The sequence below is a fragment of the Dermochelys coriacea genome, chromosome 26 (genome assembly GCF_009764565.3).
Source record: "Dermochelys coriacea isolate rDerCor1 chromosome 26, rDerCor1.pri.v4, whole genome shotgun sequence".
In the NCBI taxonomy this organism is placed as follows: Eukaryota; Metazoa; Chordata; order Testudines; family Dermochelyidae; genus Dermochelys; species Dermochelys coriacea.
The window spans coordinates 12,953,436-12,965,747 of NC_050093.1; the positions used below are offsets into that span (position 1 = coordinate 12,953,436).

At 43.3% G+C, this 12,312-nt stretch overlaps 1 protein-coding gene across 1 annotated transcript in view; it reads right to left on the reverse strand.

Annotated features, from left to right (window-relative positions):
- Nucleotides 1-5,379: 5,379 nt before the first annotated feature.
- BOLA3 (bolA family member 3) overlaps nt 5,380-12,312 on the reverse strand; it is a 12,469-nt gene continuing 5,536 nt past the window's right edge. Inside the window, 4 exon segments of the mRNA XM_043503201.1 lie at nt 5,380-5,865; nt 8,320-8,356; nt 8,358-8,406; nt 11,918-12,041. Coding sequence (XP_043359136.1) covers nt 5,800-5,865; nt 8,320-8,356; nt 8,358-8,406; nt 11,918-12,041 — 276 coding nt within the window. The 3' untranslated portion in view covers nt 5,380-5,799.

Consider the following 12,312-nt stretch of genomic DNA (forward strand, 5'->3'; position numbering starts at 1 on the left):
ATTTTGTTTTAATACAGTATTGATTTACATGATTAAATACCAGTCTCTTAGAAACCAAGTTAACTTGTAGTGCAGACTTTGCAATTCGGAGACGAAGGGGTCCTAGCTGGGACAGGTGACATGTTCCACCCATAATAGGTGGAATTTTGTGTTGAAACCTCGATATTTCTTTTCAGGTAGCTTTGGCTTTTAATTTCCCTTGCTGGTGTAGGGGGCATCCAGCGTTTTTCTTTTTAATAATCTAGTCTCCTATGCTTCTTCTGCCCAGCTGACTACATGGTGCATGGGAGAAACACCAGAAAAAGCTGGGCTGGAGCTGTGCAAAGGGGAAAGTCAGCACCATGGGGGATGGTCCATTTCCCCCTGCCACACCTCACCACCTTTGCTCTTTTGCACAGCCACTTTCTTTTCTCTTTGCAGGCCTGTTACCTGTGAACTGCAGTTCAGTGATGTGTAAAATTAATGGTGCTTAAAGCACCAGTAAATCCAGTGCACGCTGTGTAATTCTCCCCATTCTCAGGGATTGTGAAGCTCCTGAATGGACAATCAGTCATGGCACTCTGCCTACTGGTCCGGGAGAGTCCCACGTGACTGCCTAGGGATCTGTGGGGTTGAAATCCTGCATACATATGGATCCTGTGCCACTTCTGCCTCTGCTGGCCCCTCTGCCCCTAGTGGAACCACACAGAAGAGCGTGATAGATGATTTCTTTCCGTACAGCTTTTGCTTACCCATACCACTGTTCAGCCTACATGTCAAAGCAACTAGTCTGTACTGGAAGATTTCAAAAGTATAGAGCTTTTTTACAAGATGACTTTATTTTCAATCTCAATGTCTAAAATCCAAACTTTATAACTCCAGTGACCCATTGAATTATCTCTGTAAAATACATATATAGCCTGTTCCCAAGATGAAGCCGTTTTTGCCACATTTCAGCTGATTTGTTTATCATCTATCGTTGAGTCCCTGAGTGAACAGGCCAACACCATAAAGTACAACATTGCCAAAGCTATGTTCTATCAGTATTTTTCACACTTTGTATTCTTGCTTAGCTGTTATTATCTGCTCTCACACTGCACATGCATTGACCAAGCACTGCTGACTAAGAACAAAACATGCTGAACAAAGGAATGCTCGCTTTGAAAACATCATAATTAACTTCTGAAAAGTACAGTAGTCGTTAACTTTGAAGTGTTGACATGGGGTAGGGGACAAAAGTAAAATTGTATTGTCTCCTATACACTTTGGCTGTGATTTCAAACTGACCTCAGTTTATAAGTTGAAAAGTCTTTTTCTAACTACCAGTGCTGCACAAGTCATTCTGGGTCTGAATAGCAAGACAGATGCTTTGTCCAAATGCAGGAATGTTTTATAGCAGCTGATGGGACTTCAGTGGTTGAAATGGCACGGGGCTTTGAAGGAATTCACTTTTTAATCTGCTGGTCCCTTTTGTTTGTTGTTTTTTTTAGAATCAGTCAAATTTAAAAAACATTCAGGCTTGGTTTACCTAGGGTCCAGTGAGCTCGGATTGAAGTTAATGAGAATGGACAGCATGCAGCACACTGCAGAATCTGGCCTTTACAGGTGTAAGGGAAGGACAAGCTAAAAGCTTGTTTTGAAATCATTCTGCATCACCAACCCCAAATGGACAGGACAGGTAGCTACGTAAGTTTTACAGTGTTTGTCAAAATTGTACAAATTAAACTTAGTTTACAACCACACTGTCTAGGGTTAGCCTGGCAATGTGTTTTTATGCAAGCTTGCTCATATTTAAAACCTGATAATAGGACTGTGAATAAAACTAGGTGGTTTTGCTTGGCATCTGTAATGAGCAAGCTTTTTCCCTGGCCTTGCACAATGCAACTTTTTTGATAATTTGGTTTTACCTTAAGTGCTTATGTATCTGTTCTAAACTTCCTTGCCATGAATAGATTTCAGTATAGGAGATTACTCAACCTTTTCTTCCATTATAAAGAAACATTGCTGTGATCATTGAGAAAGATAGGTAAGGCTTCATTGTTTTAAGGCAAAGAACTTTTCTAGTTAGCTTTAAGCTGTATTTTTGTTCCTCGAATCTCTGCCCTCTTCCAAGGCAGGCCTGATCACTCCAGCAATGAGGGGCAGATTAGTGGATAGATCTCACTGAAACTCAGCAAGTGTCCAGTGATCTGCTTCAGCTAACTCCTGACAAAACTATGGGTTTCTCTGGTCAGATTTTAGATACTTTTCTGAATTGCACTTGTTAATTTAGAATTCGGAGGGAAATTAATCATTTAGAGGGGCAGGCTGTTCTGTCTGTTAAAGGAAGAAGTGATGGTGTTTGAGAAATCCTGTACTAGATTTACGACTTTTGAAGGTCTTTGTATATTTATATCAATACACCCCACTTCTCAGGATGGACTAGAGTGCAAGTTTCTTTCATGCAGCTGGTTCAAGTAGGGAGAAAAGTTGTTCAGACAATGTTGATGGCTATCTTAACTTGCATTGCAGGGGAGTGTGCTGTGAATCAAACTGGTTACAGTATTTAGACCTCTTGCTACTTTCAGTGTAGGGACAAACTTTAACTACAAATCAGTAACTGCTGCTCTGCTTTTTGTGGTTTCCTGCATGTTTCTTCAACTTGACTAACCATTACTCCATGGCAAAAAAAAAAAAAAAAAACACTGTTTGCATAAAGTAACATTAGTGAATTTAATATGAAAATTTTAATAGTATTTTTACATTAATAGTTATAATAAAAGTTTTTACTTGGGGCTTTTTTGGTTACTTTTAGGTAAATTTATTGTACTTTTTACAAAATATTTTGTATCTACTTTTGTAACTTCAATTGAATCAAAGAAATAAAGCATGTGGTATTCAAATGATTTTCTGGTTTAAACTGGGACTATTAGGGATTTTAACCTACAGACTTATACCAGTTATAACACAGCACAAATGATTGTCAGTCTCTGCAATGTGGTGATAGTGTTGTATAGTGTTTGTCATTGCTTCTTACTCTTTCTTATACTGTAACAATGATGTCCTCTGTTTGCAGCTGTCACCTCCACAGTTAAATGTTCAGAGAAGGGAAGTGTAGTGGGAATTCAATATCTGTTCATTTTGGAAAGCTGATGGAACACTTCATACTAATATCTTATGTTTACATCTCCTTTCTAGTAATATGAAGAAGTGAGGCACCTTTCAGAAACACCTTAAACAGCAGATCGTGCTTTATTCCCAAAAAAAAAAAAAAAAAAAAAAAAAAGTCACTTTCAGGAAAGGGTAAAATTTTTCAAAAGGTTTGTTACAGATCTAAGGAAATGGTAATGGAAATTCTATAAAAATGCAGCTATAGAAATTACAATTGAAGTTAACTCCCCCTCTGACTGCAGCAACACTGAGTGGGAAAACCAGGACCCTATCTACAGGCAATTTGCTCCTACTTAATTTAAATTGTTTGGACTGTGTTTGTCTACAGCCGACATATCAAATCTGCTTCTGGCTCCTAGTAACATATTTTAAGGACAGGCAGAAGATTTAGCAGAGTTCTAGTCCTAGCTTTGCCCTATGCTTCCTGCATGAGATTGGGCAACTTAATCTTTTCTGTTTCCCAAATATGTCAAGTGATCATAGAGGGTTGGTAATACTTTGAAGCAGTATCTATCCTCCCAGGAAATGTGCTACAGGTGTGCAAAGTATTCAGTTGATATTTACTACGTGGAAAACTTATTTCCCTTGTATAAACTGAAGCTGCTGCAGAAGAGCTGAACTGTATCACTGTAGAGGCTCTTAGCCTCTGCTATTGTTGAACAGAAGTGGTTTTGAGGGGATATTTTTCAAAATTGTTGCATGAGGTGGCTGAGTTAGGCCTACCTCAGGCTCTTCAAACAAAATGTAATGACTGCAACAATAGATATATGGGCACCAGAGTTCTGATGAAAGTTACATAGAAAAAAAAGCCTCACAGCCTCTATAAAACAAGTTCGTTGCATCAGTAACTAATGAGATATTTCCAGTTACTCGCTATTAGCTACAGCTCTCCTCAACAACTACTTCCATGAAGCTTTACGAGACAGCACCCTGCACTGCAGTAATCATCCAGGTAGACCCTAAAATTTCATTAGAAACAAGCTGGGTGAGGTAATATTTTTAACAGAAGTTGGTCCAGTAAAAAAGAGAAGATATTACTGGGCCAGCATGCCTATACCCACTCCCAAACTAAAGCAGTACAGAAATATTTAAGTGTGTATGATGATTAAAATAGCTACTTAAAACAGACATCTATGCATTTCAGAATTTACATTCCCAAGACACATTATGTATTTAGTCATGTTTGTTTCATGACTCAAGAAGCACTCACCTGCAAATATGCTATCAGTTAAGTAAAGAGGTTTTAGTGCAACACCTCAGTCTTGGTAGATAGGAAATAATTGAGATCTCTTGCCATTTAAACAACAGTAACTGATGTCCACTAAACCAGCAGCATGTCTTGCAGCAGTTGCAAAACAAATAGTAAGGAAAATCTTCAGTAGGTGCAATACTTTGCACCTCAACTTCCCTGCCTGATAACAGGTGGCCCTAGCAGAGGAAGAAGCTAGACCTCCAACCTTCTAAAATCCTGCAAGCAGGGGCAATTAGTGCTCCTCTAGTCAGTGTTCTACTTACCATATGGATTGTTAATTTTAAAAAAAAAAAAAAACATCAAGGTGCTAGGATTTGGCTTACCTAACTACAATTACCATTTCTCCATGCTTACCAAGCATCTGTCACTGACCAATATACTTACCAGAAAAGTCACTGCCTCCAAAAAATGAATGAATAATTACTTCTAATGCAATAAAACCCTAATAAACTTAATTTCTCATTTTAATAGCTAACAATTAACTGGCAGAGGTACATTAAATCTGCCATGAGAAAGCCTGAACTTAAGGCACAGACATGCCCAACTAAAAGTTGAATAGCAGATCCTTATCACAGACAAACATTGACACTTCACAGGAGTTTGAGTAAAACAAGCACTTTCACAGATGCCATGAAGGAAGCTGATCCTCATAATTCAGACTCAGAGCATCATGCCTTGAGTTTTGCCCAGTAGGAAACCTGAGCACCTTATCCTTTCAAGGACATTACACTGAAAGTAATGTAACTTAAAGCCTTTCATTTATTAAGAAACAGTCTTAATTTCATATACAGTAGCTGTGCCAGACAGCTCAGGATTATCCTGCAAGCTTCTCTTACAAAGCATGTTTGAAGTAAGATGATTGACTGAGAAAAGGCACATTAAATAGGGGACTCTACAGCCTCTGAAGTAATTTCTTTGTAAGATAGTTCCTCACTACCACATTTTCCTCTGAGCTACAACAGAACACTAGTCAAGTAAACAGTCAAAAACATGGATTATTTTTGGTTCGTGATCTCTCCGTAGAATCACCACGGTTGTGGTCCTTTTTCCACTGAGTTAGTACGAAAAGATACTTGGAAGCCAGTACTTCCGTCTGCACATGTCCACAAACCATGGAATTCCAGTTCCATCCTTGACTTACAGGGATTAGTTTTTTTGATAAAGTAACAACTAAGATTTGGCATCAGGTACTTTATGAAAGGATAAGAAATCAATCTACAAATTAAAATTAAATAAACATGAAATAGGATCTCTTTAAATAGCTTCTTGAAATACTTATGTCCTGTTTTAACCCATTAAATATTGATTATTAAAGATAAACAAGTCCATAATCCAAAAATACAAGCTTCCTGTTCTGTCTCATCGCCAGAGGTTTCCTATATCATCCCAGGTTTCTAACCATGCTGCCTGGTTAATCTTCAGTGCTTTGGAATAGATGTGAATATCCGTAGTCCATGCATTGCTTTAATTTCTTCACTTAGTGCCTAAAATAAGAAATTAAACAAGTCTTGAACAAGCTACACAAAAGCAACTCACTGAGCACAACAAAACGGAAGTCTGTGGTAGAGGCGATGGCCCACAATACCATTATAAAAATAATGTTTAGAACAGCAGTTGTTCCTTACGCAAGCCCTGATTTTGGGACCTGGACTGTTACTTGGTATTGGCAGGAGGGGAGAGACTTCCTCACTTGCAACTGAATGGGACAAATAACAGCGTGATTAAGATGAAAACTTCCTTGATGTAGCCATCTTGTTTTTATTCCTTAAAGAGGAAGAGGGAAAAACTCTCAGGCTGCTAGAACGATCCGTATATTGTGAATCATTTGCAATTCCTCTTAAAGAATGTCTCAAAAACTCAACCACATACAGTAGTTAACCCAGTTTGCTTGGTCTCCATAAATTAGCCAATTAGATGTGGAGCCTCCAGCTATTCTGCATTGCTCCCATTCCAGAAAAGGGGGATTGATAATGACAAAAGAGCCTTTCACTGCCAGGTTATCACTTCAGCTAAAACCAGGTTTGTGGTGTTTTGGTGGTCTATCTAGCGGTCCTAGCCCTGATGCCAGACAAGAGTTCACAAGAAATGGCACTAAATCAGATTTCAGAAACTGAGTTACTTGGAAGAAGTTGCTTCAAGTTAAGGAAATGAGAGTTGTAGGAAGTACATGCATCAGGTAGGAGTTTTATAAAGAATAATTACCCCTTTCTTTTCCTCAAAGTAACTGCTTTCATTTCAACCGGATTCTGAATAGCACAAAACTATGCTTATAGACTTCATTTCCTATGCCTCTTTAAAGTGTTATTAGGTCAGTCTAAATCAGAGGTCCCCTAGGGGGCACGGAGGAACGTTCTGGGGATGCAGCTGGGGCCCCGAGCCAAGGCTGCCGGCCTCAGCCCCTGCCTCGGCTCACTTACTTCCTGTCCGCGTCCCCACTCTAGCAGGGTAGGGGCACAGACAGGGGTAAGGGGAGGTGCGAGGTAAAGAGTTTGGGGACCATGGTCTAAATACCTTTGTAAGAAAACCAAGGCAACCCTCAGAGGAAAGGATATGGTGCTAGGAATGTTCTTTCCAATCAACCTAGGCCAATTCAAGTGGAACACATGAAATCCAAGTTTAAGGTTATATCAATTAAAATCTTTCTGCATATACCACACAAGTCTACAATTTAAGCTTTTGAATTCAATGTATTCAGCATCTTACATTCAGTTGTAAGCTTTTCAGGACAAGGAACAGTCCCATGTATAGTGTCCTTATCACATAATTGGGCACTGTAGTTATTAATGAACATTTAGACTTTGAGACATCTAAGTTTTTTAATGGGACAAATCAGGAGGGTTGTGGGGCTGGTATGGTAAGGTCCACATCCTCCTTAGCCCCAACTTTACCACTAGCCATCTATTTGCTAGGGTGCCAGCAGGTTTGTTGGAATTTATTTCCAGCTGCCTTCTCCCTGATGGTTCCAAAGAGGATGGAGCTAGACTGTTCTCAATGGTAGCAGATGACAAAACAAGGACTAATGGTCTCAAGTTGCAGTGGGGGTGGTTTAGGTTGGATGTTAGGAAAAACTTTTCACTAGGAGGGTGGTGAAGCACTGGAATGGGTTACCTAGGGAGGTGGTGGAATCTCCTTCCTTTGAGGTTTTTAAGGTCAAGCTTGACAAAGTCCTGGCTGGGTAATTTAGTTGGGGATGGTCCTGCTTTGGCAGGGGGTTGGAACTAGATTGACCTCCGGAATTCCCTTCCAACCCTGATAGTCTATTCTATGATAATTGTACAAGGAGACTATAGTAGTGTATAAGACCCTTGCAAAGCAGAACCATTTGGGAGGTGCAAGGAGATAAAACGGGAGCAATTTAGAAAGGGAAACTGTCAGGACACTTGTTCTGATATGGGATTTGTGTAATGCCCTCCCATCCAAGGGAAGTCTGGAAAGCCACATCACTTGGGTCATTTTTGAACTAGACTGGAGGACAATCCCATAGGGAAGAATCTACAGTACTAAAGGGTGGGGTAGATGATCAACAGGTCTTTGCCTCCTCTAGCTTTTCTAGCCTGATCAGGTGGTTTCTCCCCACATAGGATAACCCCTCAGAAATCTGTTATTGATGATGTGGGAAGGTCAACATTCAACACCTAATCCTTGAGCTCCTAAATCTGCTCTACACACATTGAAATTATTGGGTTGTGGGATCTCCACACCCTGTTGTACCAAGCCCTGAAACTGTTAGCTATAACTAGGAGAACACCTTTGGCAGTGATTCTGGCCAGGTAATGGCAAACTGTCCTTGACATACCCTGAAATAATCCCCCCCACTTCATCAGCAATATTTAGTTTTTGTAGGAAAAGTTCCCACACTCCAAAAGGTGGAATTAATCCACCAAGGGTTATAACAAAGGAGTATCATTGCCCCTTTCAGATCCCACCACACTATTTACCTGATTAACCATCTGATGTTGCTGGACAGTCTCTTTTCTTTAAATTCTTCAGATTCATATGAATTTCATACATTGCTCCACAGCCTCCTTTAAAACAAAATTACATTGATTATATCAGCTGTCTTAGTCCATTACAATTGTATGCAGTATACAGATTGATTATCATTTAAGGGACACTGGCAGAAAAGGTCATTTAAACAGATTTCCTTGTCCAAATTACTAGCATATGCTGCATGTTTGAAAGCTGTAAAGTCTTTCTTTTAAAAAAAAAGAAACCCATAAATTGTGAGAAGTATTAAGCTTATACAATTAAGTCAGGCTGATCAGTTCACTTCCCTTATTGCTAAACCAAAGGGAGGTCCTGGCTAGATGGGAGGGAGGTCCTAGGGTGGAGGTCTGAGTATGGAAAGATTGAGAATCACTGGACTACGCAATGTTACACACACACACAAACCATGTTAAAAGAACATTAAGGTTGCAAAGTCAAGCTCTCAAAGTTAGGAAATGCCAGATTGAAGACTGCCTCTTAACCTGAATTCACCCCCTTTGTGCATATACATTGTGATACTGTCTTTAATTACAGGATCACATTCTGTTTTTTCCATCCACAAAACCCATGCCTCACTCAGTGCTGAGAAAGGGCACTGCTCACTGTGTGAAAAGCTATTCAATATCTTTTGTTATCTTCGTAATTCAGTGTGTGGCCATAGGCCTTATTTACTACACACTACTCAAACCCACACAAACACAATGAATTTGTTTTCACAACACCCCTGAGAGATGAGGGAGTTCTCTTTAAAGAAGTGGAACTGAAGCAGAGAGAGATAAAAGGTCAAAAGTACTCCACTAATTTGGGTGCTCAAATTGAGATGTTTAGGACTGGCTTTTTGAAAGTATTTTAGCATTACACAGCATCATACATGTTCTAAGCACAAGCTCCCATGACTTCAGTTGCAGCTGTGAGTGCTCAGCACATCGGAAAATTGGACCATAAGGTCTCAAGTAGGATATCAAGAAACACGCCATTTGTGACCGCCTCAGCATCATACAGAAACTGTGTGGCAGAGGCACATTCTAGGGCAGCATTCACTACCTATCCATGAGACCTCCTTCTCTTCCTGCAGTCCCTACCTCATTCCCTACATACCTTCTTAACTTCTGCAATATTGAGGCAGAGATCCTACAGACAATAGCCTCCTTCCCTACATAATCCTGATTCATTGCCAGGGCATGTCCAGCCTGTGCACTAATGAGGGAGGAGTCCTGGGGGCGAAAAAAAACTATGGTCATAATGCAGCACACAAGGGGGCTGAATTAAGGTTTCACAGGCAACCTTAACTCTGGCATTTACACCCACCTCACACACACACACACACCTGAGGCTGGATTTTCTTGGTTTTGAAAAACAAATTGAAAAAAAAAGAAACCCACAGGAATTCCATCATATTGACAGCCACGTGGTTTATCAGCAGAGTTGGAACCTTTAGCTCCACCACACAGAACTCTGCCACCTGAGCTACGGAGTACTGATAGCAATAGTAGGTTGTCATCCTCTACATGGACCAGCACTTGAGGGAGATGAGACAGTTGCCAGTGGGGTTCACTTTACTGACACAAAGGAATGGTGAAACCCACGGAATCGTGGGTTTCATTCCAAGCTCTGGCAGGAAAGTGTTCTGATGCAGCAGGTGGACGGGTTGGTGGTTACGGCTAGCCACTCGAAGGCCAAGCCCGCCTGACCACCTGGGTCTGAGCTCAGGTGGCTAGCCGAGCAGTCGCCCATGCCACAACGTCCACACTGCTGTTTTTACCATGCTAGTTCAAGCACAGCTAGGACCGAGTCTGTCTACCCAGGCTAGGAATCACCAACCTCCCAGCATCAGTATAGACACAGTCCGAGGCAGAAACTGACATGACTTGCTCAAGGACACAAAATAGGTCTGTGACAGAGTTGGGAATTGGACTTAGATCCCTGTCTCGCCGCCTGTACTCTAACCCCAAGATCATTCTTCCATGATATTTAAGTTCCTACGGGCAACTATTGTGTCTCCTTATTTATCAGCTATCTATAAATAATATCAACAATTTGTTACCCAGGTTGCTAGCAGTGGGGAGGCAAGGAATTTTTCAACTCTGATAAATCCTGAGTACGTCTACACTAGACAATGATGTTAAACTTAGCACCTAGCAGAGGCAAAGACAGTCATGTTTGGAAGTCAGTGTAGACAAGGCCTATATTATAAACCATGATGGAGACTACCTAGAGGGGATAGGTACAGGGGAGGAGGGTTTACGGCAGTTTCGGGGATAGCTACAGGGGAGAGGAGGGTTTACGGCAGTTTCGGGGATAGCTACAGGGGAGAGGAGGGTTTACGGCAGTTTCGGGGCTAGCTACAGGGGAGAGGAGGGTTTACGCAGTTCGGGGATAGGTACAGGGGAGAGGAGGGTTTACGGCAGTTTCGGGGCTAGGTACAGGGGAGAGGAGGGTTTACGGCAGTTTCGGGGCTAGGTACAGGGGAGAGGAGGGTTTACGGCAGTTTCGGGGATAGCTACAGGGGAGAGGAGGGTTTATGGCAGTTTCGGGGATAGCTACAGGGGAGAGGAGGGTTTATGGCAGTTCGGGGCTAGGTACAGGGGAGGGAGGGTTTACGGCAGTTTTGGGGATAGCTACAGGGAGAGGAGGTTTATGGCAGTTTCGGGGCTAGGTACAGGGAGAGGAGGGTTTATGGCAGTTTCGGGGCTAGGTACAGGGGAGAGGAGGGTTTATGGCAGTTTTCGGGGCTAGGTTACAGGGAGAGGAGGGTTTATGGCAGTTCGGGGGCTAGGTACAGGGGAGAGGAGGGTTTATGGCAGTTTCGGGGCTAGGTACAGGGGAGAGGAGGGTTTATGGCAGTTTCGGGGCTAGGTTCAGGGGAGGAGGGTTTATGGCAGTTTTCGGGGCTAGGTACAGGGGAGGAGGGTTTATGGCAGTTTCGGGGCTAGGTTCAGGGGAGAGGAGGGTTTATGGCAGTTTCGGGGCTAGGTACAGGGGAGAGGAGGGTTTATGGCAGTTTCGGGGCTAGGTTCAGGGGAGAGGAGGGTTTACGGCAGTTTTGGGGATAGCTACAGGGGAGAGGAGGGTTTATGGCAGTTTCGGGGCTAGGTTCAGGGGAGAGGAGGGTTTATGGCAGTTTCGGCTAGGTAGGGAGAGGAGGTTTACGGCAGTTTCGGGGCTAGGTACAGGGGAGAGGAGGTTTATGGTAGTTTCGGGGCTAGGTTCAGGGAGAGGAGGGTTTATGGCAGTTTCGGGCTAGGTACAGGGGAGGAGGTTTATGGCAGTTTCGGGCTAGCTACAGGGAGAGGAGGGTTTACGGCAGTTTCTAAGACAGTTCCCAGCAAACAAAAATCCCTGTTCTCAATGCTGTGGAAAAGCACGTCAGACCCCACAGCTGAGCCTTGAACCTGGACACTCATGGCCCCTACATGGACGCCATCGGGGAAGCCGACACGTTGGCCGGAGCAGATCATGGGAGCTGAGCTACGCTGGGCGCAGCTGGAAGTTGTCTTTGCAGCCCCTCGCAAAGCACAAACCAGACCCCGCCTGCACGACTCTACGTACCCGATACATCCAGGACTTGGATGGCCGAAGCCTGAGGGAATTTTTCTTTCAGGAGCTGCAGCAGCCTGGCTTCCCCAGCCGTCTGCGAAGCGAACGGTCTCCCTGCGCGGCGCAGCAGGAGGATCTAGCAGTCGGAGGAGACACGGGGAAGGGGCAATATCGTTACGGGTCAGAGTGCAGGCCGGCGGGGAGGCGCCCGGAAGGCGGCTCGCAGGGCTGGAGGCCGGGCTGGGCGCGGCGCTGGGGGAACTGAGGGGTCCTGGCTCCCATAGCGCCGCTGAGGCCGATGGGGGGGGGGGGGGCGCGGCCAGCGGTTGCATCGACAACACAGGGACAGGGCACGAGCCGCCCCCCGCCCCCCTGCCCAACGCGCGGGGGCCCCCCCGCCACGGTCC